The sequence below is a fragment of the Neovison vison genome, chromosome 9, assembly GCF_020171115.1.
Source record: "Neovison vison isolate M4711 chromosome 9, ASM_NN_V1, whole genome shotgun sequence".
Lineage (NCBI taxonomy): Eukaryota > Metazoa > Chordata > Mammalia > Carnivora > Mustelidae > Neogale > Neogale vison.
In genome coordinates, this window is record NC_058099.1 from 20330839 (window position 1) to 20354628 (window position 23790).

Below are 23790 nucleotides of genomic sequence, written 5' to 3' on the forward strand. Positions count from 1 at the left end.
TACCCTACTCTAGTATGACCTCGTCTCTATATATCTGCACTGACAACTCTTTCCAAGTAAGGTCACATTCTGAGGTCCTGGGGGTTAGGACTTTGGCATATTCAGGTGGGGAGGGGTACCTTCAACTCACATGAGAGCGCTGGCGTCTTTAAGATACTGAGTTTTTCCATCCAGAAACATGCATTTTCAGTTGGTTCTCTTTAACTGCTGAGAAGTGAGCAGAGGGTTGCTATTTTGAGGTGACCATGCCTATTTTCTTACACTGTTTTTTTTTTTAAGATTTTATTTATTTATCAGATAGAGATCACAAGTAGGCAGAGAGGGCGGGGGGAAGCAGGTTTGCTGCTGAGCAGAGAGCCTGATACAGGACTCAATCCCAGGACCCTGAGATTATGACCTGAGCCAAAGGCAGAGGCTTTAACCCACTGAGCCACCCAGGCGCCCCTCTTACACTGCCTTTAAGATTTTTCTTTTGTCCCTGATTTTCAGAAGTTCAACTATGATATCATTGGATATGCTTTTCTTTATATTTAGGTTGCTTTTGGCTTAGGACTTCTTGAATCTATGAGTCATCAGTTGGGAAAATCTTCCATCCTTATTCCTTTACATATTGCAATGTTCTAATTCTCTCCTCTTGTTTTGCTTCTTTGTACTCTCAACAGATACTTAGTGTTGCCAAATAATGCACTTTTTTTTTAAAGATTTTTATTTATTTATTTGATAGACAGAGAGAGATCACAAGTAGGCAGAGAGAGGGAGGGAAGCAGGCTCCCCAAATAATGCACTTTTAACCACTTTTTTTTTAACTTAGAACTGTAAATCATCTTTGAACAACTTGCTAGCCCTCCACTTTGTTATTTTCAGTTCTTAGCTTTACTCTTTCCATCATAAATGATTGCATGAATGATCCTTTAGTGAGTAGTTATTTGATGTGTTAGGAACCAGGGACATTGGAGGAGGTGCTGGTGAACTTTACCTTGTAGGAACGAAAAGAACCAGATCGTTATCAGACACAGTAAGGGATGTGATGGCAATTGTAGAAGCCTTGTCTCCTTAGATAAGTAAGGCTTTGTAATTAATGCAGATTACAGTAACTCTTCCCCCAAATGTCAAAATATGTTTTATAAGTGTTTATCTGAGATTGGGCTTTGAGTTTGGGGACCAGAGGTGTTTTATTTTGTTTGCATACAGAGATAAGATATGTCTTTTCTTCAAAACATTGTAGATGGATAGTTTTATTTTGCCACCTTAGCATCAACATTCCTATATCTCAGAGTTCCTGAAGACAATTAGGACACACTTATGAGATCCATCATAAACACCCAAGCCTATATCCTAAACCAAGAATGGGATATCAGCTTTTTAAATTGGATGTTATCTTTCAAGTAGGAAGAACCTATTTATAGATAACAGGAGAAAATGGGGAATACCTAACCAAGAAAAAAATCAGATAGCTAAGTAACAACCAAATAGCTAGAAATCCTTGTAAGTAACAGTCCATCTGTCCATTGTGCTGATCGTAGTAACAATATTGGTACCAGGAGGTAGATTTAGAAATGTTGGTTAGTGCTCACTGCGCAGAGTCCTTTAATCGGTGTCAAAAACTGAGTTCATCTAGTTCAAACATCAGCTTCATATCTACATATCTTTATCCATCTTCTTACGTAACTCTGTGATCTTAGAGAAATAGATATCAGCTCTTCTACTGCTAATTAGTCTGTCCTTCTGTACCCCAGACTCCATTCTTTTCCACTTATCAAGGTTTTAAGACCTTGATTTATTAATTATTTCATAATCCAGTCATTCTCAGTTCTAACTTCCAACAGTCAAAAGTTTTTCTTTTAAAGATTTTATTTATTTATTTGACAGACAGAGATCACAAGTAGGCAGAGAGGCAGGCAGAGAGAGAGGAAGAAGCAGGCTCCCTGCCAAGCAGAGAGCCCGATGCGGGGGTGGATCCCAAGACCCTGGGATCATGACCTGAGCCGAAGGCAGAGGCTTTAATCCACTGAGCCACCCAGGCGCCCCAAAAGTTTTTCTTTTAAAAGAACTCCTTGCATAACATAATTTTAATTTTTATCCACCTCACAATTTTATTCTCTGCTTTCATTATCAGGCTTGCCACACTTGTATCTAACGGCCTCCATTCCTATTCTGTTGTAGTCTTTGAAGTAGATTATTATCTTCTATTTTTATACTGACATTATTTGGAAGACACTCCTGAATCTTGAAGTCTTTCTTGATAGCACCCTGTTCTTAGTCCTTTCTGTAGTCAGAGTTTCTGCTGCATTCAGTGTTTTTTCTTTGCTTCTGTGACCTCAGTTGATTTTTTTGTTGTTGTTCTGGTCCCTTTCCAAACCCTTTCCAAATGCTTTTTAATTAGCTTTACTTTTGCCTTAGCACAATTGCATATGCTTTTAAGGTTTACTTTCTACTTGTTTATTTTTTTTTATCTCAGAGAGTCTGTGCATTCTGATATCTTTATAATCCTTCCATGTCATTAACTCCCTGAAATGTTTTTTTCATTCCAAATATTGCATTTGAATCTTGTCCCCATAGTTTTCTTGCTTAGAGTCTGTCTCCATTAAATGTCCCACTTCACTTTAAATCACTTTAGACACAATATTATGAAAAATGAAATCACCAACTTACACTAAGCTACCTCCTTTTCCTTCAATATTTCTATTATTAGTACCACTATTAGAGTACTGTTAGTTCCTCTATTAGTACAACAATTAGTACAACCATTAGTGCCAAAATTATTGGCAAAGAAACTTGTATCCTTATAAACTTCATTTTGTAAAAAGTCCCCATAATCAGTGTCGGTGTTTTAAAAAATTTCTTTCTTCTTTAATGTTTTAGATTTACTCCTGCACTAAGTTCTTGCTAGTATTATCCCAGTCCAGGCCCATAGCACTTATTTTATCCTTTTTACTGAATTCAGTAGCCTTGTTCTTTCATTATTCACTTTAAATAAAATTAAGAAGCATCTTCATGGGACACCTGGGTGGCGCAGTTGGTTGGACGACTGCCTTCGGCTCAGGGCGTGATCCTGGAGTCCCGGGATCGAGTCCCACATCGGGCTCCCAGCTCCATGGGGAGTCTGCTTCGCTCTCTGACCTTCTCCTCGCTCATGCTCTCTCTCACTGTCTCTCTCTCTCAAATAAATAAATAAATAAATTTTAAAAAAAAAGCATCTTCATCTAAAACATTTCCTATTTATCATTTTGCTACTAAAAACTTTAGTTTTCCTATTTCCTACTATGTGGTATTGAATTTCTGTGTTTGTCAGAGTTTTTCTTATCGTCACATTTCACTTTTCCTTTCTTATTTTTTTAATCTCTGCTTTCCAAAGACATTCATTTGAATTATGTCACTGACTTTTTCATGTCATGTACTTTCCTGTGTCTGTATTTTTTGTGTTATATGTATTTTGTCTTGATGTTTCCATTTCTTTTACTCTCCTATCTGTATTGCTCCTTCCCTTCTTTAGACTTCCATATTAATCAGGACTCATACTGTGTAATCTTTTGTTTCATCACAGCACTGGTTCATTTTTATTATTATTATTATTATTATTATTTTCTGTTATTGATGAGCGAGTTTTGTTTTTTCCTTTTATATTCCAGAGGGAAGAGATACTGTCTCTTCCTTAATCCTGGATACTATATCCAGAGTCAGAACATCAACTCCAAAGCAGAAAGCTTCTGAAAAAGAATAGTGTCATGGCATAATGTTAGACATTTTTCTAAACGACGGTTCCTAAAACTTTGTAATAGAAGAATTGGAATTGGATAACCAACTTGAGAAACACTAGTAAAAGTGAATTACAAGGACACTCAGTTAGAGAGGAAAATCATTAGTATAATAATTTTCAGGAAATATTTAACCTGAGCTCAACTCTTTTCAAACAACTGAGAGCTTCTAAAGATAATTGTGACATAATTATGATGTAAATGATAGAAACTTAAAGCATAAGGGTCAGTCAATTTTTTTTTAAAAGGCAACTCATAGATGGAAAACAATTTATTAGATATAAGCAAGGATGCATTTTTATCTCAAACCTTACTCTGGAAAAAGTTTAAATGTAAAGCCATAGTTCAGTACTAATGGAACCTAAGAAAATTTGTATGAGAGAGAAGCATGAATGTAAACTGTGTGGTAAATCCTTCAGCCGGAACACTAATCTTATTCAGCATCAAAGAATACATACTGGAGAGAAACCTTATGAATGCAATGAATGTGGAAAAGCTTTTAGTCAGAGCACTAATCTTATTCAACATCAAAGAGTCCATACTGGGGAGAAACCTTACAAGTGTAGCAAATGTGAAAAAGCTTTTAGTCATAGGTCATCCCTTAGAAATCATGAGAGAATTCATACTGGAGAAAAACCCTATCCTTGCAATGAATGTGGGAAGGCTTTCAGTCATATTTCAGCCCTTACTCAACATCACAGAATTCATACTGGGAAGAAGCCATATGCTTGTATTGAATGTGGGAAAACCTTCAGCCGGAGCACACATCTTATTGAACATCAGGGAATTCATTCTGGGGAAAAATCCTACCAGTGTAAGAAATGTCGGAAGGCTTTTTGCCACAGCACATCACTAATCCGACATCAGAGAACTCACATCGGAGAAAGACCCTATAAATGCACGGAATGTGGAAAAGCCTTCGGTCATACCCCAGCCTTCATTCAACATCAGAGAATTCATACTGGAGAGAAACCCTATGAATGTAATGAATGTGGAAAGGCCTTCAGTCGGAGCGCACATCTTACTGAACACCAGAGATCTCATACTGGAGAGAAACCTTATGTTTGTAAGGAATGTGGAAAAACCTTCAGCAGAAGCACACACCTTACTGAACATCTAAAAATTCATTCTGGTGAGAAGCCCTATCTATGTGATCTATGTCAAAAACTATTTTGCTATAGAACCTCACTAGTTCGACATCAGAGAACTCATACAGGAGAGAAACCCTACCAGTGTGATGAATGTGGGAAATCTTTCAGTTTAAGTTCAGCCCTTACTAAACATAAGCAAACACACAGGGGAGAAACCTTATAAATGTAATAAATGTAGTGATGTTTTCTGTCATAATACATCTTTATTTCGACATCAAAGAACTCATTTTAGAAATGAAATCCTATCAGAGTAATGCATGTGGGGAGCTGCAGCCATAGGTCATCACTTATACCTGAACACTCAGTGGTAAGAAATTCCAGGATTGTTAATGCAAGAAAAACTTTAGGCAAAATGTTCATTTTGTTTGTACTGAGAAAAAGCATTGTTTTTTTGCAATTAATCCTGAAAATGTGTTCTCGTTCAGATAAAAACTTATAATGGAATTATCCCCAACCTGGTTTGTTTTTAAAAACATATTTGGAAAATTATTTTTAGAAATAATTTATTACATATTTATTTATTTGCTTATAATTAAAGGTTTTTCAGGCACAAAGTTTTAGTGGGATGATGAAAATTGTTTATATATCATCTTTTACCTTTTAGTAATTCTCATGTTATTCTTCACTGGTAAAGAAGCACCTTTATAGCAGGTTTGAGTTTTTTAAATTAACAAGTTTGTCTAATAGCCATATAAGAGAATACGTCGCAGAGAAATGTGCATTATTTTCTAGTATTCATGAAATATTTTTAATGGAATATATATATGTGTGTGTGTGAGTGTGTGTGTGTGTGTGTGTATAGTTTCTTGCCAAAGTGTATCATATATATACATAGTACATTAAAAATATTCCGTGAATACTGGAAATGTGTGTGTGTGTATATATATATATACACATATATATGTATACATATATTCCATTAAAATATATATACACTAAAGTGTATATACATATATTTTTATATATTTGTGTACATATATGGTATATGGTCCATTAAAAAATATGTCTACAAAGAAAATACTAAACTCTAAAAAAAATCACAATAAGATAAGAAGTAGATACAAGGGGCGCCTGGGTGGCTCAATGGGTTAAAGCCTCTGCCTTCGGCTCAGGTCATGATCCCAGGGTCCTGGGATTGAGCCCCACATCGGGCTCTCTGCTCATGGGGAGCCTGCTTCTCCCTCTCCTCTGCCTGCCTCTCTACCTACTTGTGACCTCTGTCTGTCACATTTAAAAAAAAAAAAAAAAGTAGGGGCGGCAGGAGCGAGGGCCGCGACGCGGCGGCCCGCCCCTCGGCTCCGGGCTAGGCTGAGACGGGAGGGTCCTCGGCTAAAGCCAAAAGCGGATCAAACCGCGGAGACGTGAAGGCCGTCCGCACGCCTCCTCCCGATCCGGGTCGGTGCTCGCCCTCGCTCTCCTCTCCGCGTCCCCATGGAGAAGACGGAGCTGATCCAGAAGGCGAAGCTGGCCGAACAGGCCGAGCGCTACGACGACATGGCCACCTGCATGAAGGCCGTGACCGAGCAGGGCGCCGAGCTGTCCAACGAGGAGCGCAACCTGCTCTCGGTGGCCTACAAGAACGTGGTCGGCGGCCGCAGGTCCGCCTGGAGGGTCATCTCGAGCATCGAGCAGAAAACCGACACCTCGGACAAGAAGTTGCAGCTGATTAAGGACTATCGGGAGAAAGTGGAGTCCGAGCTGAGGTCCATCTGCACGACGGTGCTGGAATTGTTGGATAAGTATTTAATAGCCAATGCAACTAATCCAGAGAGTAAGGTCTTCTATCTGAAAATGAAGGGAGATTACTTCCGGTACCTTGCTGAAGTTGTATGTGGTGATGATCGAAAGCAAACTATAGATAATTCCCAAGGAGCTTACCAAGAAGCTTTCGATATAAGCAAGAAAGAGATGCAGCCCACGCACCCAATCCGCCTGGGGCTGGCTCTTAACTTTTCTGTATTTTACTATGAGATCCTTAATAACCCAGAGCTTGCCTGCACACTGGCTAAAACGGCTTTTGATGAGGCCATCGCAGAACTTGACACACTGAATGAAGATTCCTACAAAGACAGCACCCTCATCATGCAGTTGCTTAGAGACAACCTAACATTATGGACATCAGACAGTGCAGGAGAAGAATGTGATGCGGCAGAAGGGGCAGAAAACTAAATGCATACAGGGTGGTCATCCTTCTTCCCCTCAAGAAACCTTTTTACTCATCTCCATTCCTTATTCCATTTGGATTTCCTATAGCAAAGAACCCACTCATGTGTATGGAATCAACTGTTTATAGTCTTTTCACACTGCAGCTTTGGGAAAAACTCCATTCCTTGATTTTGTGTTTGTCTTGGCCTTCCTGGTGTGCAGTTACTGCTGTAGAAAAGTATTAATAGCTTCATTTCATATAAACACAAGTAACTTCCAAACACTTCTGTAGAGGACTAAAAATGTATCTGGTATTGAAGTAATCTGAACCAGTTCTGCAAGTGACTGTGTTTTGTATTACTGTGAAGATATGAAAATGTAGTCATTACAATTTTCAAAGTGTTCTGCATAACTTCCTAATTTCTACATTCCCTCCCTCCCTCTTCAGGGGTTTCCTTTCCGTAAGCAACTTTTCCATGCTCTTAATGTATTCCTTTTTGGTAGGAATCCAGAAGTATTCGATTGAATGGAAAAGCATTTGGCATTTCTGCACTGGGGGTCACAAATTAAAATGCCTCCTGTATCATATATGACGGAGGTCTTGTGTATCTGCGACAACAGGAGGTTTCCTTATTCATTCTTCATTTGCTGCTGTTTAAGTTGACAACTTCCCTTCCAAATAAAAATTCACTTACACCTTAAAAAAAAAAAAAAAGTAAATACGAATAAGTTAAAATGGCAACACAAAACTTATTTAAAAATCACAGAATAATTTTGTAAGTAACTTTTCTGTTAAAGGATAAAGCCAAACAGAAAAAAAGAATTATTAGAAAATAATAAAATTAAGGCACAAGTTAAGTATTACATTACAGAAAAAGGAAATAGAATAATGATGTAAAACCAAGGAAAATAAAAGAAATGCCTCAATAAATATAAAAGTACACATCAATGAAATAGGTACAAAAATATGTTTGATGAGCCAATAGACAAACTCTAGCAAGTGGGACAATGGGAAAGAAAGGGAAAAAGCAATATTTATAAGAAAAGGAATATAAATATAAATAAAAGGAAAGTTAAATTTTCTAATTCAATGAATAACAAGCCAAATCTGTTTTGTAAAATCAATACTGAAATATATCATAGGACTTCCAAACTAGTGCAAAAGTAGAAATGTACATTAATAAAGAGAATTTACTTAGCAGATGATATAAAAATATTTGGCAAAGTTCTACAGGCATTTGGTGTTTTTTAAATTAGGGATAGAAGGAAACCTAACTTATGTTGATAAAGGATATTTATTAGAAACCTATGTAAACATGAATAGCCAGAAGCATTCTTTTTTTTGTTTTGTTTTGTTTTTGTTTTTGTTTTTAATTTTTTATTTTTTATAAACATATATTTTTATCCCCAGGGGTACAGGTCTGTGAATCGCCAGGTTTACACACTTCACAGCACTCACCAAAGCACATACCCTCCCCAATGTCCATAACCCCACCCCCCTTCAGCCAACCCCCCTAGCAACCCTCAGTTTGTTTTGTGAGAGTAAGAGTCACTTATGGTTTGTCTCCCTCCCAATCCCGTCTTGTTTCATTTATAGCCAGAAGCATTCTTATCAGAAAGAGGAATGAGAAATGATGTTTGATGTCAATACTTTTAGCATTCCTCTGAAGGTCCCAGATAACTTAATAAGAGAAAAAATTGAGCTAGTAATATTTGAAAGAACTGACATCATTTGAGATGGTATGTTTGGTGACTAGAAAATCTAACTAGAGGGGCACCTGGGTAGCTCAGTTGGTTAAGTGACTGTCTTCAGCTCAGGTCATGATCCCAGGATTCTGGGATGGAGTCCTGCATTGGGCTCCCTGCTCAGTGGACAGCCTGCTTCTCCCTCTCCCTCTGCCTGCCACTCTGCGTGCTTTGCTCTCTCTCTCTTTTTCTCTCTGTCAAATAAATAAATAAAAAGAAAATCTAACTAGAACTTGTAAGGTGGAGATATATAGTCTATCAACAATGTGTAAATAAAAAACTATCTTAAGTAGAAAAATAGAAAATGTGAGAAAAAAATCTAAAAATACCAAGAATAAGAAAAATCCAAGAGATGTTTATAGGAGAAAATTTTCCAGAACAACATAGAATAATGTAATAAATGAAGAAATGTGTTTGAAAAATATATAAAGATGTCGATTTGTTTAAAATTTATCTTTGATTTGTAAATTTAAATCAAATCAATGGAATTTTTAAAAAGGAACAGTTTTATTGAGGTGTTATTCTCACACCATAAATTTCGCTCTTTTAAAGTACAATTCAGTGGTGGTTAGTATATTCAGAGTTGTGGTACCGTCATCATTATCTAATTTCAGAACATTTCACCACCTCATTAGCAGTAATTCCCTATTGCCCTTCTCCCTCCAGCCTCTGGTCACTACTCATCTACTCTCTTTTTGTGGATTTGTCTACTCTAGCCTTTTCAGTTAAATACCAGAATGTGTGTCCTTTTGTGGCTGGCTTCTTTCACTTAGCATTAATATTTTCAAGGTCCATCCATGTTGTAACAAGCATCAGTACTTAATTTCTTGTTATGGTGGAATAAAATTCCATCGTATGGGTCTACTAGATTTTGTTTTCCATTCATTAGTTTATGGTCGTTTCAGGTTTTTTTGGTTATTGTGAATAACCTCTCTGCCTGCAGAGAGGCAGGCAGAGACAGAGGGGGAAGCAGGCTCCCCGCTGAGCAGAGTCCAATGCGGGGCGTGATCCCAGGACCCTGAGATCATGACCTGAGCCTAAGGCAGAGAGGCTTTAACCCATGGAGCCCTGTGATTTCCTCTTTGAACCGGGCTCTGGCTGCCCCCTCGGGCGGCACTGGTAAGCCCTGGATGACTTCTTTAAGCCCGGGAGGCCTCGAAACCGGTTCCCGCCTCCTGAGATCCTGCCATCAAGAGCTGGGCCTTGAGGCCCCTCGCGGTCCTCGCCAGAGCCCTATGACCCCGTGCGTGAACACACGCGCTCACGGGCACACCGCACCCTGCGGAGCCGAGCGCGGGCCCTCCTGCCGTCCTGCGCCGGTGGCCCCAGTCTCCCCTGGGTTGGGGCACGTTCGCCCCACCTCGCGTTCTTTTCTGGATCCCCATTTTCTTCCCGGCGCCCAAGAGGTTTCTCGACTGGTCTCTTTGGCTTACTTCCAGGGCTTGGCGAGGGCCTCGTGGGAGAGAGAGACGGAAAAGAGCGGGTGGGGGGCTAACCTCGCTCAGGAAGTCTGGCGGACAACTAATTAGACACCCGTGGGGTCGCGCTGGAAGCGGTGGCCCCACGCACGCGTGCTTTGTCTCCGCCTAGCGGCCACCAGCCTCAACTGCAGCCTCCCTGGGCCGTGTCTTTAGGCAATTGTGGATTCGCCCCCGGAGAAAAGGAGATTTGCCTCTCATTTTCAAATGGAGCTGCAGGGCCAGGGAGAGCTCTGCTGGCTTAGCAGTGGATAGGGAGTCAGAATTTAGACTGTAGGGTGTGTCAGTTAGAATAGGAGGACACAGATTCTTTCAATTCCCATCTCAAAAAGCCCACAAAAACATTAAGATAAAGAAAGAAAGGACAATAAAAATAAGAGATTAGTGATGTGTAAAATAGGAAGGTAGTAGAACTAACATTTAAGTCAGAATCATCATTCTCTGGAAAATACGAAGAAAAATTAGACAATGATTAGTTAATGTAGTTGAGGCAAAATGAAGAGAGAGAAGGAAACAAGAAGACACTAATGAAAAATGCCAAGGGAACTGGACCTCAGAAGCAGAACTGGCTTACTGATTTGTGGGGCCCAGTGCAGAATGAAAAGTCAGGAATCCATGTTCAAAAAAGCAGGGAGGGACACCTGGGTGGCTCAGTTGGTTAAGCTGCTGCCTTTGGCTTGGGTCATGATCCCAGCGTCCTGGGATGGAGTCTCACATCAGGCTCCTTGCTCAGCACGGAGCCTGCTTCTCTCTGTCCCTGCCTGCCACTCTGCCTGCTTGTACTCTCTCTCTCTCTCTCTGACAAACAAATAAATAAAATCTTCAAAAAAGCAGGGAAACTGTACCCTGAAAGGTACAACAGTAGAACAAGTTTGTTTTTTTTTTCCTTCCTGTGGTCTTCATTGTCATTTATTAGCATAAATTTTCCTTTTCATCTTCCTGTTGTGCAATGTTGGCTTTAAATGCAATAAGTAGCATTCAGTGCATATGTAGAATGACCAAAATTAAACGAGTTGGGTTTTGTAATTCATGTATGCAGATGCATTTCATTCTCCCAGAACAGTAGAAGAATGCCACACAAAACTAACTCACTTTTCATTTCATTTCTTGACATGTGTGCATTCCACGAACACGCTCTCTGTCCAGCTTCTGGATGAGTGAGTAAGGACCACTTACCCAAAAGGATCTCCATGTCATGCTACCTTTTCTTTCCTGACTTTGTCATAATTTTCAGCATTAGTAAATGCAGGGATGTATCTCTAATGAAAAAGGGCAAGATGCGGTTCCTTGGTGTCTTTTGTATTTCTTAAACCACCACTGGCTTCTTGCTGAGATGGAAGCGAGTTTCTCCTTGGAACAGAAAGCTCGGCCTCTCTTTGGTCGTCAGCACCTGTTATTTCCTCAGTTGTCCATACAACACACTCCACCTTTCTTGAGTCTCATGGAATTCCTTCCTACTCACTGTGGGTACACTGCGATCCTTGTTCGTGGGACATGGGGAACACCATATGCAAACGGAGAGCGAGGAATGGCAGACATACTTATTGTGCAAACATCCTCTGTCCATGCATCTGCTCCTTGTCCCAGTGGGCTTCATCCCGGGGAAACGAGCCCTGCCCAGAAGCGCATGGGTGCACAGCCCCATCCATGTGATTCACCTGTCGGTTTACAGGTCAATCCCTGCTGCCTGAGTGCAGAGCAGAGCATGGATCAATGACCCACTGAGCCAGGTGCACCGCAGGGCTCTGGGCCACGCACACACCCAGAAGCTTGAGTCTCCAGCCCGTCTGGGGCTACTTGTAGTACATAATGCTCCCATGGGTAAAGAGCATCAGTATCGGCCTGGGATTGCAAATTTCCAGACAGGTGGCTGTGCTCACAGCCTTACCTTATGTGGTCCCTCTTAATATGACTTATACTGGAACTCAGTGGTGTAATGTTATTACACATCTTTTCTTCCAGAAACATCCATTTTCCTTAGAGTTACTTACTATTTTGTAGTTTTACTTTCCTCATGTATCTCTCTCTTAATTCATTAAGTATGTAGTGGAAGTATAAATTGCCTTTAAATTATTTCTTTTCTTCCTCTTATTGCTGTTTTATCTTCCTTCTCCTCCTCCTCCTCCTTTTAAACTCGGAGGTGCAATCCTGGCGCTTAACCCCGTCTCCAGTCAGGTACTTGCTCTTGTCTGAGAACGTTCCTTTCCCGTTATTCATGGATCTCCCTTTGCTTCTCTTGTGTACCATCCTGGGTCCACATCTTTCTTTTTCTTTGCTTCCTTCTTCATTTTGTGACTCTCTTCCTCCAGAAACTTCTTGATAAATGATTCGTGGACGTGAATATGTTCAACTTTTCATAGGTGAAACAGTGTTTCTACATTTGAGAGTTTGGCTGGATTTTGTAAACTGCGGGTTCAAAATTACATTCTCTCATGAGTTTGAAGTTATTTTGCCATCATTTCTGAGCTTCCAGTGTTTTTGTTAAGAATGCCATCTGAATTTGCGGACGGGGACACGAGGCTGGGCTTGGAGAGGTCAACACCATGAGCCCTTTGGATGGTTTTTCTAGGTGGGATGGGAAGATGAGGCTTTTGAGCAGTGGAGTAAAGTGATCTCGTGCCTGTTTTTATAGAACATGGTCTCTGGCCTCAGAAGAGGAGAGAAGAGAGTGCAAGGAATAATATTTTCTGGGAACCTATTGCATTCTAACACTTTCTAAACCTTTTCATGTTATCTTTGCAACAACTCTTTGAGGAAAGGGAGGCTCACAGGGGTACATTGTAGTCAGAATTTGAATCCAAGTTTTTCTGACTCCAAAGTCACTATTATCTTTTCAATGGAAAGTTGGCTCTCTGGGTAACTTGGGGCCATGTGCACATAAGTACTTGCTGAATTTTAATGAGTGGCTCTGGATTAATAATTAATTAATTAATAATTAATAATCCCAGTGGATCACTTGGATTATTGGTTTTCTGACCTAGAGGGAGCCCTCATGCTGGGGTAGAAACTTGACATTAGAAATTGATTTTAAGGGGCGCCTGGGTGGCTCAGTGGGTTAAGCCGCTACCTTCAGCTCAGGTCATGATCTCAGAGTCCTGGGATCAAGTCCCGCATCGGGCTCTCTGCTCATCGGGGAGCCTGCTTCCCTCTCTCTCTCTCTCTCTCTCTCTCTGCCTGCCTCTCCATATACTGTCAAATAAATAAATAAAATCTTAAAAAAAAAGAAATTGGGGGCACCTGGGTGGCTCAGTGTGTTAAGCCGCTGCCTTCGGCTCAGGTCATGATCTCGGGGTCCTGGGATCGAGTCCCGCATCAGGCTCTCTGCTCAGCAGGGAGCCTGCTTCCCTTCCTCTCTCTCTGCCTGCCTCTCTGCCTACTTGTGATCTCTCTCTGTCAAGTAAATAAATAAATAAATCTTAAAAAAAAAAGAAATTGATTTTAAATTAAATTATTAAATTATAATTAAATTATAAAGTAAATTGTAAATTATAATTAATAATAATGATTAATAATTAATGATCCTTCTGATCTAGAGGGAACCCTCATGCTGGGGTAGACACTTGACATTAGAAATTGATTTTAAATTGGGGCGCCTGGGTGGCTCAGTGGGTTAGGCCGCTGCCTTCAGCTCAGGTCATGATCTCAGAGTCCTGGGATCGAGTCCCGCATCGGGCTCTCTGCTCAGCAGGGAGCCTGCTTCCTCCTCTCTCTCTGCCTGCCTCTCTGCCTGCTTCTGATCTCTCTCTGTCAAGTAAATAAATAAAATCTTAAAAAAAAAAGAAGAAGCAGGACTCTTTGTGATAAGGATTATATTTTTTAAAAAAAGAAATTGATTTTAAATTAAAAAAAGGAACTCCACCCCCAAAAAGAAAAGAAATTAGGAAAAGGTTCTGCTTTCACTTCTGCTTCTACCTTATGTGGGATGAGAACTATGGACCTCTTTTGAGGAGACTCCTCATTTCTGGATACGAAGATGGTGTGCCAGACGTGGAGAGGCATTGCTCAGATTCCCCCTCCAAGAAAGGGCTCCTGGCTGAGCTGTGAGGAGTGTGGTTAGCTGACAGCCTCCACTGCTCAGATTTGCCTCAGTTCTTGAGCTGAGGTACTGGTCTTCTTGAGGTGGCTCCGGCCAATGACCGAACATGTCTGTGGTACAAAGTCCTATCTAATTTCTGCCTGACGCAGGACTCTTCCAACATCCTTCAGAGCTTCCCACTGGGCTGACAACTTTTGTTGGATCTATGTCACCTTTTCCTAATCCTCTGTAATCCTGCCTCCTCCTTTTTCCTTTCACAAATGTTGCTCTCTGGTAAGCCTTTTACACCCCAAATCTGTCTCAGTATCTGCTTTCCAGAGGAGCCAGCTGACACAGATGGTATGTTGTTAGCCCCAAGCAACCTTTCATTCATAAAGGTCGTGGGTATTTTTGAACTGGATTTGAGTTGGTACCAAGAGAATAAATAATCACGCTGGGTGCTAGGGACCAAAAAATAGTTCCATTCTGGCACATGAATTAAATAAGCTTGTGTTTCTTCCTATTCTTGGCACTGAGAATGTTTTGATATTATATAACACGGCTTGGATGTTCCCACTGGCTTTCTCAGTGAGTGATCTGTTCAATTCATTGAAAGTATGACTGAAGACAAGGTCACTAAGTCCATTTCCAGTCAGCCAGTTTGTTTCAGTCAAGTTCCTGGCTCTAAATGGATTGTTATCCATTCAGATATGGATTCCATAAGCCCTTGCCCACACGCTGAGTCACAATGTAGACCAATCATTTCTCAACCGCATGGAAGACTGTCACCCTTCTCTTGGATCACTTATAAAATATCCTGTATCTGGTGTTGTGTGAGGAAGTCCTAATGTGTTGGTGACCGGGTTCTTCATTTGAAGCCATGAATGAAAGGGAAGAACTTCTCCTCTTTGGTATGGAAGTACCTCCTAATTCCTTATAAGAAGAACAGTCTTTTCATATCATCCATTCAATTAGCAAATATCCATTTACTAAGAAGAGTTGTTACATGTTCTTCACCGGGTCAGACTCTTGGCGGCTCCACCCAGATTTCTACGTTTCTGAGAAATCCACATGTGGCCTCCCCAGTTGTAACCACCAGGCAGATGCCTCTGAGCGTCTAAAGCATTGCTTGTTCCTGTTCCACTCGTCCTTCATGTTAGAAACATCAAGCTTTGATCTTCGACAGATGAAGTCTTAAGAGTCGGGGTTTTGGGATCAGACAGTCTTAGCTTCAAATACGGGTTCTCCTACAGACTGACCGTGTGATCCTGGTCTGCTTACTTAACCTCTCTGAATCTTAGTGCATACCTCTGTAAAACAGGATAATCCCTATCATATAAAGCTCCTATGAGGATTAAATGAAAGGATATTTATAAAGCACTTATCTAATACTGAGTTATGACTCTATTTCTGACATTAAAATATTGTTTTTGTATATCAGGCTCTTGGACAGATGATATTTGTACTGTTGCCTCCTCATTGTAACTGTTTGCCTTGGTGAGTGAATTCTGGCACAATCCCATCCTTGAACAAATGTGACTTTGAACAGGACCTTCTTTCTTTGATTACCAGATTGTTCCTAAGTTTGATGAAGCCTGAAAGCCTTAAATATAAAAGTTGCTAGTGCAACTTTACTGTAATATAGCAATTTGGATTCAGGCTTCATGTTTGAAATGTGGCTATAGGATTGACTATTTGCTCTCTGGTCTTAAAAGATGGGTAGATATTTGGGGCCTAGGCAGTTCATCCCTGGAATGATTGGCTACCCTTAACAAGAGTCAGGACCTTACTCAGCTGATCCCATAAAAGATAAGGTACAAAGACTAGCTTCCCAATACAGCGTCAGAGGCAAAAAAAAGTACCCTTAGCCCATCTGCTGTCATTGTGCTGGCTGAGACGGCCTCATCAGAGGTGCTGTTTGTCCCCTAGCAGAAGGGAAGGGGTCCATGTCTTGGGGCCCATAAGCTGGAAGGGCAAGTCCATTCTCAGCTCTTTCCCCACAAAACCTTGACTTCCCAGAGACCCTCTCTCTCCCTCTCCACTGGACTGGGAAAGGATGGATGTCTGTTAAAGCTTATGCTCCACTCATCTGAAGGGAAGAAATTCTGTCTCTGCTCCTGGGTTTAAGTGGTCAGTCTTTAATTGAGTCAAATCACATTTTAGTCTTTCCCCTTTTATTCCTCATCTTCATTACTATTGTCTTGCAAACAAGACAAATTTATATATATATTATATATAATATATATTATATAAATATATAAAATATATATAAATATATATTTATTATATATATATATATAATTATTATATATATTATTGCAAGTGTTTTCTCCCAAATTGTCTCTTTCATTCTTTTGTGACTTTTATAGAACAGAACTGTTTAATTTTGATGCTATCCTATTTATGAAATTGCTGTTTTAGGACTCATCCTTTTGGTATTGTATCTAGAAAATCTTTGCCTAACATAGGGTGACAGATATTTTCTCCTCTGTTCTGTTTGAAAAGTTTGTAGTTTAGGTTTCCAGTTTATGTCTATGATCCATTTTGTGTTAAGTTTTGTATATGATGTAAGGATTGAAATTCATCTCACTGCATGGATAGCCAACTGTTATAGCATCATTTGTTAAAAATATCATATCCTATGACAAAAATTAGTCAGTCATCCATATAGGTGTTGATCATGCTTATACCACACTGTCTTTCCTATGGTAGTTTTATTTAAAAATCTTGAAATAGAATATTGTTAATCTTCCAACTTGTTCATCATTTCCAAATTTGTCTTGGCTATTCTAGACCCTTTGCATTTTCATATAAATTTAAAATCTATTTTCCAGTTTCTAGCAAAAAAAAGTCCCTACTGTGATAGTGACGTTGCTTAAGTGAATGGAGGAAGTAATGTACACAGCCTTTGCCACCAATTCAAGGTCAAGTCTTCCATCAAGGGGCAGGAAAACCCATAGCCAACCCATAGTGGCTAAAGTTACATAGAACTCAAAATCCCAGTGCCTGGACTCTGGTTGAGCAGGAATTAGGAATAGTCACAGGGGCTGGCATGACCTTTTTTTTTTTTTTTTTAAGATTTATTTATTTATTTGAGAGAAAGAGCGAGGGAGCTAGCACAGGAGGAGAAGGGAGAGAGAGAGAGAGAGAGAATCTCAAGCAGACTCTGCACTGAGCACAGAACCTGATGTGGGGCTCTATCTCAGGACCCTGAGATCATGACCTGAGCCAAAATCAAGAGTGAGATACTTAACCGAGTGAGCCACCCAGGTGTTCCTGAAGTGCCTCTTTCAGTGGAGCTGCAGATAGAATGCCACAGTTCCTAGGTTCACTGCCTTGTGCACAGCCCCATCCATGACACCAGCCTCTTTCTATTTTGGGGGGAAGTGCAGAAGGGGGCAAGGCGCAAGGCATAAATGAACCACAGTGTTTGACAAGCCCCAGCTGGGGGCCAAGACCCTACTCACCTGCAACGCTCTTCCCACATGCCCTCCGCATCTTCTTACCCTCCCTAACTTTCAAGACCTACGCCAACTCCAGGAATAATTCTCTGGCCAGTATGTGCCAGATATTACGCTGAGGGTTCTACACACATCATCCCTCGAATCCCTATAGTAATCTATGAGGAATATATTTTGGAATAATATATTTTGAAGATTTTGAAGAATAGATTTTGAAGCCTTATGGCTTTAAAATGGCAGAGATAGGAAGGAAGCCCAAATCTACATTAACTTCAAAGCCAGGTTCTTAAGCCCTTTCTACCTGATACCACCTCCTCCGTGTTATCCCTTTTCTGACCTATGATGGTTTGGACTTAGTCTTGCTCAGTTGGGTTATTTCATACGCTTGTAGAATCAAGTTTTCATTGAGGAGATGAAGCATTTCCCCAACTCCATTGAAGGTTGCCTGCAGGAACAGATGACATCTTGCACTTCTCCATCTCTCTTACAAGGCCCTGTGGTCTAGTGAGGTATACACAGGGTTAAACAATTTGTCCGTTTATTGTGGGGGAAGGGGGAAACCACAGTGGTTCAGAGAATAAGGAAAAGAAATTAAAATATACTGAATACCAGAAGCCATATTTCATTATTTTATTTGATCCTACTTTGATCAACTCTATTTTAATGTTTCATGAAAGGTACTATCATCTTTGGTAGAGATAGTTTCTTTGCTTCTGAAATTAATAACAATGGAGCGGCATGCCCAATTCTGCACCCTATGTGAGTGGTCGAATATAGACCCCTACACACTCCTCTTCCCATTTACAATGCGTTCCCACCACACATCATCGCCTTTCTGATTTCAAGCCAGATCTATGGTTAAATTTAGTTCCAAAAGGCAGCTCTTTTTTTTCCCCACTATTTTTCTTGCGTATATATTTTCGGAAATTTAAGGCCACCAAGTAGATCTACAAGAGATGAGACTGCCAAGTTTTAAAAGGGCAAGAACAATTCTTGGCTCCACACCAGTGAATGACAGACCATTTCACGGAGTGGGAGGAGGAAAGGTGGTGTCCCCTGGACAAAAAAAAAAAAAAAAACCAGATCCAGACCAGATACAAAAACAGAGGAGCTGAGGAGTGGAGCCACTATCCAGGAGAGACTCCCTCTCAGCGACTGTGGGGAAGACAGTACCCTCTCCTGCCAAGATGAAGCTGCTGTTGCTGGGTCTGGGGCTGATTCTAGTCTGTGCCCACGAGGAAGGAAATGATGTTGTGAGAAGAAACTTCGATGATTCGCAGGTAAAGTTGGTAGAGTGCAGTAGCTTCGTACCTGGGGGATAGTATGGAGGAATCTGGGGCAACATGGCCGTACTGGAGGGCTGGTGCTCAGACTTTCCACTAAGAGCAGTTGTCCCATGTGAAAAGATGGCAATGTTTGGGGGAACCTCTCTTCTCCCTGGAGGGACAGTCGAAAGAGCCCTAGATGTGGCACCAATTGACCTGAGGTCTAATTCCATGTTCATGTCACCATCATGAGTCCCAGCCCACAGGCCAGGATTCACAGAGACACGTGTGTCTCTGTGGTGTTCCCTTTCCTCTTTTCTTACCCAATCATTTTATTGATTTATTGCAGATTTCTGGATATTGGTATTCCATTCTCTTGGCCTCTGATGTCAGGGAAAAGATAGAAGAAGGTGGTAGCATGAGAGTTTTTGTGAAACACATCGAAGTCCTGAGCAATTCTTCTCTGCTCTTTAACATGTATACAAAGTAAGTGTGGCCTTTTTTACTTGGGAGAGTCTGAATATGGCGTTGGACCTCTGCGTGGGGCACACAGGCATACACATACATCCCGGCTCTGTACTCAAAATCAGAGCCCATTACCTCATACTGATCCAGGACCTAGAGAACCTGGGCCTTTTCTAGACTCAGAGAAAAGAATCATGACAGAAATATATTAAAGCAGGAGTAGAGGAGGTAAGGGGTAGAAAGTTTCAGAATCATAAGGAGTGTGGCATAGGTTTGGAGCACAAGATTTGGAATTGGCACCCTATCTCTCCCTTGAACCTCTCTCTTTCTACCTGTATGACCAAGAAACTTCATCTTTTTCCACCCCAACTTTCCCTTGGGTAAAGAGGATAATAATAATTCCCTTGTGGTGTTTTGCAAGGATCATGTGAGATAATGTTTGTAGAGCACTTTTCTGAGAGGTCGGCACATGGCAAGTCCATGGCTAATTATCTGACCAGGTGTTTGTAGTAATAGTGGGAAATGGTGGCAGAAGACCAGTGATGGAAACCATTGATTCATTCTTAAAGTGTCACCTGAAGTGAAGTAATGCAAATAAAAGCTCTTTGGAAACTGCACCCCCAAAGTGTTCAACAGTTAAGTAGAATCAGAAACTCATAAGTAGAGTGTGAGAGAGCCAGTCCATCAATACTCTGGAATGTCAGCTTATTCTGTTTTACAGAGTGGATGGAAAGTGTACTGAAATTTCTCTGGTTACTGACAAAACAGAAAAGGATGGTGAATATAGTGTTGTGTGTAAGTACATGAAAATGTCTTTCTATATTCTACTTCCAAGCCCAAGAATTTACTAAACCCCAATATCTTCAGGATCTTGACCCATTCCTGATCAGTGTTTATTCACATGACATAATGCGGGCCATCTGATAGACAATATCCTGAATCGGGAAGAATCTTGCATACAAAAGCCAATGCCTGGCACATCATACCATCAGATAATGAAGGCAGTTTGGTTATATATCCGTCCACCAAGGAAAGAAAATTGGCAGAAAAACAAGTGGCAGGACAGCTCACTCCCTGCCCAATTTCTGATGATGTCTGGTGGGCCATTGCCAGAGCACATGGCTCAGCATATAGTATTGGGTATGGAAAGCCAGTGGGGCTTGTAGAGAGGACAGAGAACCAGTGTTGGCAGAGATGGTCAGGAGTGGTAGGTGAGTCTCAGGGAGGAGGATAGAGCATTAAGTTGACACTTTGGTTAAATTTTTCTACTACTAGTAGTCATTGTACCAATATCCCTTGGGATGTTGCCTCATGAAGCCCACGGGAGATGTAGATGAGGGCATTAGATATCACACTCTATCTCTTCCACCATATGCCCTTGAAATTGTTTTGTGGATGAGACCAGGTAAAGGGTTTCCCTTGCTTCCCATGGACTACACAAGCTCTGAGCTGTATTCTATTTCCTCCACAGATGATGGATACAATTTATTTAGCATTGTTGAAACAGACTACACTGACTATATTATATTTCATCTTGTGAATTTCAAGGAGGAGCACACATTCCAACTGATGGAACTCTATGGTAGAGTATTTTCACCCTGACACTCATCTTGGGGTGGGGAGGGAGAAGAAGGAAGGTAAGCCTGGAGACAAAGCAGTCCTCCCAATTTTATCCTGGAATGTCTTAGCTCCCCTGAAGACAGATGCTCACCTTTGGTAATCCCTCAGATTTGGTGATGGGAAAATGATAACATCTTTCATCATGCCAGAAGTATATCCTGAAGATGTCACATTCAAGACAGGTTATAACTCATCCCCAAGACTTCCACCTAGGCACCCAATCAGTGCTCTCCATTTCCCCGTCCATCTGGAGCCACCCCATCACGAGCCTCAGTGACATACTTAAGACACAACAGTTCCTGTCACTCTTCCCATAGCTCGAGAACCAGACGTGAGTGAAGAAGTCAAGAAAAGGTTTGTGAAATATTGCCAAAAACATGGAATTGTTAAGGAAAACATACTCGACCTGACCAGAGTTGGTAAGTTTAGCCATTTTTGGTTTTCCCTTCCTAAATTCCGATGTTACTGAAGGGGAAAAAACCAAGAGAAGACAATCCCCCCAATCAGTCCCTTTTGTCTTACCCTGGGGTCAGTATTCTCATGTGCTCTGTCTTTCCAGATCGCTGTCTCCAGGCCCAGGGGAGCGAAGAGGACCAGGACTCCAGGTTGGTGGTCTCTGGTGGAGAGGGTGGCCCAGGGATGAGTGCCTTCCAGAAGCATTAGGGGTTTGTGTCTAAAGATGATAATGAAAATAATTTGGTAAGGAAGCTTATGGGGAGAGCTTGAGATGTGGAATTGGAGTGGCTGGGTTCAGGACTCACTCCTACCATGAGCTTTTGAACAAATGACATAAAAAATACAAGGGGAACAACAATGTCTCCCCTACTGAGCTACCTCTCGGACATAATGCTGGTGAAAAGACTGATGACGTGCTAAAAATGATTAAGACTTAAACATTTGAAAAGGGGGAAAGAGTAACAGGGTGTGAGTTTCACACATTCCTGAATATTCGTGCTAACACCCATTTCTGTGTTCATGGTATATCTTCTGTGCCCAGAAGCCATCTCACCCTCTAATGTATGGCAAACATTTCTTCCTTCAATCTCTGCACATCTTTAACTTCTCATCTCAGACTAGAGCTGTGTGAATGCCTGCTTGTCTTGTAAGCTGGAAAATAGACTCTGAATTTTCTCTTTGGTTTCCTAGCTTAGATATATTGTGGAGCTTCGTTAAGATAATGTGGGTTGCATAAAGTCAGCCTTTATTAAAGGTAGCTATGGCTTTGCCATTATCTCTCCATTTATCTAAAACTCTTCAAAATGTCTCTTGCTGAAGATGGCAGAAACAAGCCTAGCATCCCTGTTTGCTTCCTTTCTTTGTTTCATAGATTCAGTTTGGGGAAGATTAAGATGGAATCAGCAACAGAAAAAAAAAGGCATTTACTCATTGCCCTCCTTCCCCTATTCTGGCAAATAATGTAGGTTAGAACACAGGTTGATATCTTCTTTTTCACCATTTGGCTTGATAATAAATTTTTTTTTTTTTGCTTCTAATTCAATCCATGAAGTGCTTAATACATTTCTGTGTTCTCTTTTTCATCTGCTGATTTAGTGCTGAGTGAATACTTCCTCATCTGGGCTCCAGGATCTTCCCTTCCATGGTCCCCACGCCATCTAGTAACAAGTTTTGATTTCCATTATCACTTGTGGAAGAATTAGCTCTGTCTGCACTTTCAGGATCCTCCCTAATTGTCTAGGAAAACTCATCAACCGACCAAGAATCAAAGATTTCCTCCTAACTTCCAACTCTCTTTGCCATACCCAGGAGAACTCTACCATGAATAAGACCTTCTTCTACCTGGGCAATAAATGATTAGCCTTGCAGTCCTGTGGTTTGTCTTTGTGTATATGAGAGACGTGGGGCTGACGACAAACGAATGGGGGGGTGACCTCTGAACCCACAGTCTTTCTCTAGCTTCTCAGAATCGTTCCTGAGTTTCTCCCTCCTCTGTAGTAATGATCTGTCCCTGTGAATGCCACTTACCCTTTGATTTGTCTATTTCTTAGTGACCTGATAAGACAGCCATGCCCAGAGTTTGCCCCATCCTAGAATTCTCTTTTTCAATGGTGCTGACAGACAGATGCTGCTGACCTTGGTACCAGCTCAACATGTTTCAGGACATGTCCCCATTTCTCAGCTTCTCCATGTCATTCATCTTAGGAGATGGTCAGTGTCCTTCCATTCTCTTGGTAAAGCTCTTTCAATCACTACACTTATCTACTGTGAACATACTGAGTGAAATTCTATGAAGTGTGAGCAATCCCTATGTTCCACAGTTTGCACTTGATACAGTCAGGAGGCATCAAGGGGGCCAAAATGCCATCAGCCTCTTTTTGGGGGAGCTTATGAGCTTTGGAGAAAGGGAAATTAAAGATCCGCCTCCACTTACAAACCTTTTGCAATAGCGTAAAACTTAGCAAGACCTGGGTGGGGTTGTCATACAAAAGGAATGCCTTGGTCATTAAGGACATAAGGCTAATGAGGGAAGACTTTAGAGGCATGTGGCTCTCCCCACATTGTACTCTGCCTCCAGGTCAGAAGAATAAGTTAGGTTCAGACTTACTGCTCCAGACTTCAGCATTTGGTCTGCTTGGCTAAAATATGGCGAAAGGCTATGTAAAAAGTCAACTAGTCAGGGGGAGATCCCTCATTTTTTTCTTTAACTGAAGGATGGTTGACACACAATGTT

General features: G+C 41.0%; 3 protein-coding genes across 3 annotated transcripts; all 3 read left to right on the plus strand.

Moving 5' to 3' along the window:
* Nucleotides 1-4109: 4109 nt before the first annotated feature.
* ZNF883 (zinc finger protein 883) lies at nt 4110-5160 on the plus strand. The gene is given in 2 exon segments (XM_044264131.1): nt 4110-5044; nt 5046-5160. Coding segments are annotated over 2 exon segments (1050 nt in total).
* Nucleotides 5161-6263: 1103 nt separating this feature from the next.
* Nucleotides 6264-7455, plus strand: LOC122917340 (14-3-3 protein theta-like). Its single transcript, XM_044265111.1, has one exon. It carries the CDS (start codon nt 6338-6340, stop codon nt 7073-7075), a length of 738 nt encoding a protein of 245 aa, XP_044121046.1. The 5' UTR covers nt 6264-6337; the 3' UTR covers nt 7076-7455.
* An 11417-nt stretch (nt 7456-18872) lies between these two features.
* LCN9 (lipocalin 9) lies at nt 18873-22792 on the plus strand. The gene is made up of 7 exons (XM_044265112.1): nt 18873-19031; nt 19366-19502; nt 20203-20276; nt 20953-21063; nt 21419-21520; nt 21661-21706; nt 22653-22792. The coding sequence occupies exons 1-7, from the start codon at nt 18939-18941 to the stop codon at nt 22660-22662; spliced, it is 573 nt and encodes a 190-aa protein (XP_044121047.1). The 5' UTR covers nt 18873-18938; the 3' UTR covers nt 22663-22792.
* Nucleotides 22793-23790: the final 998 nt, after the last annotated feature.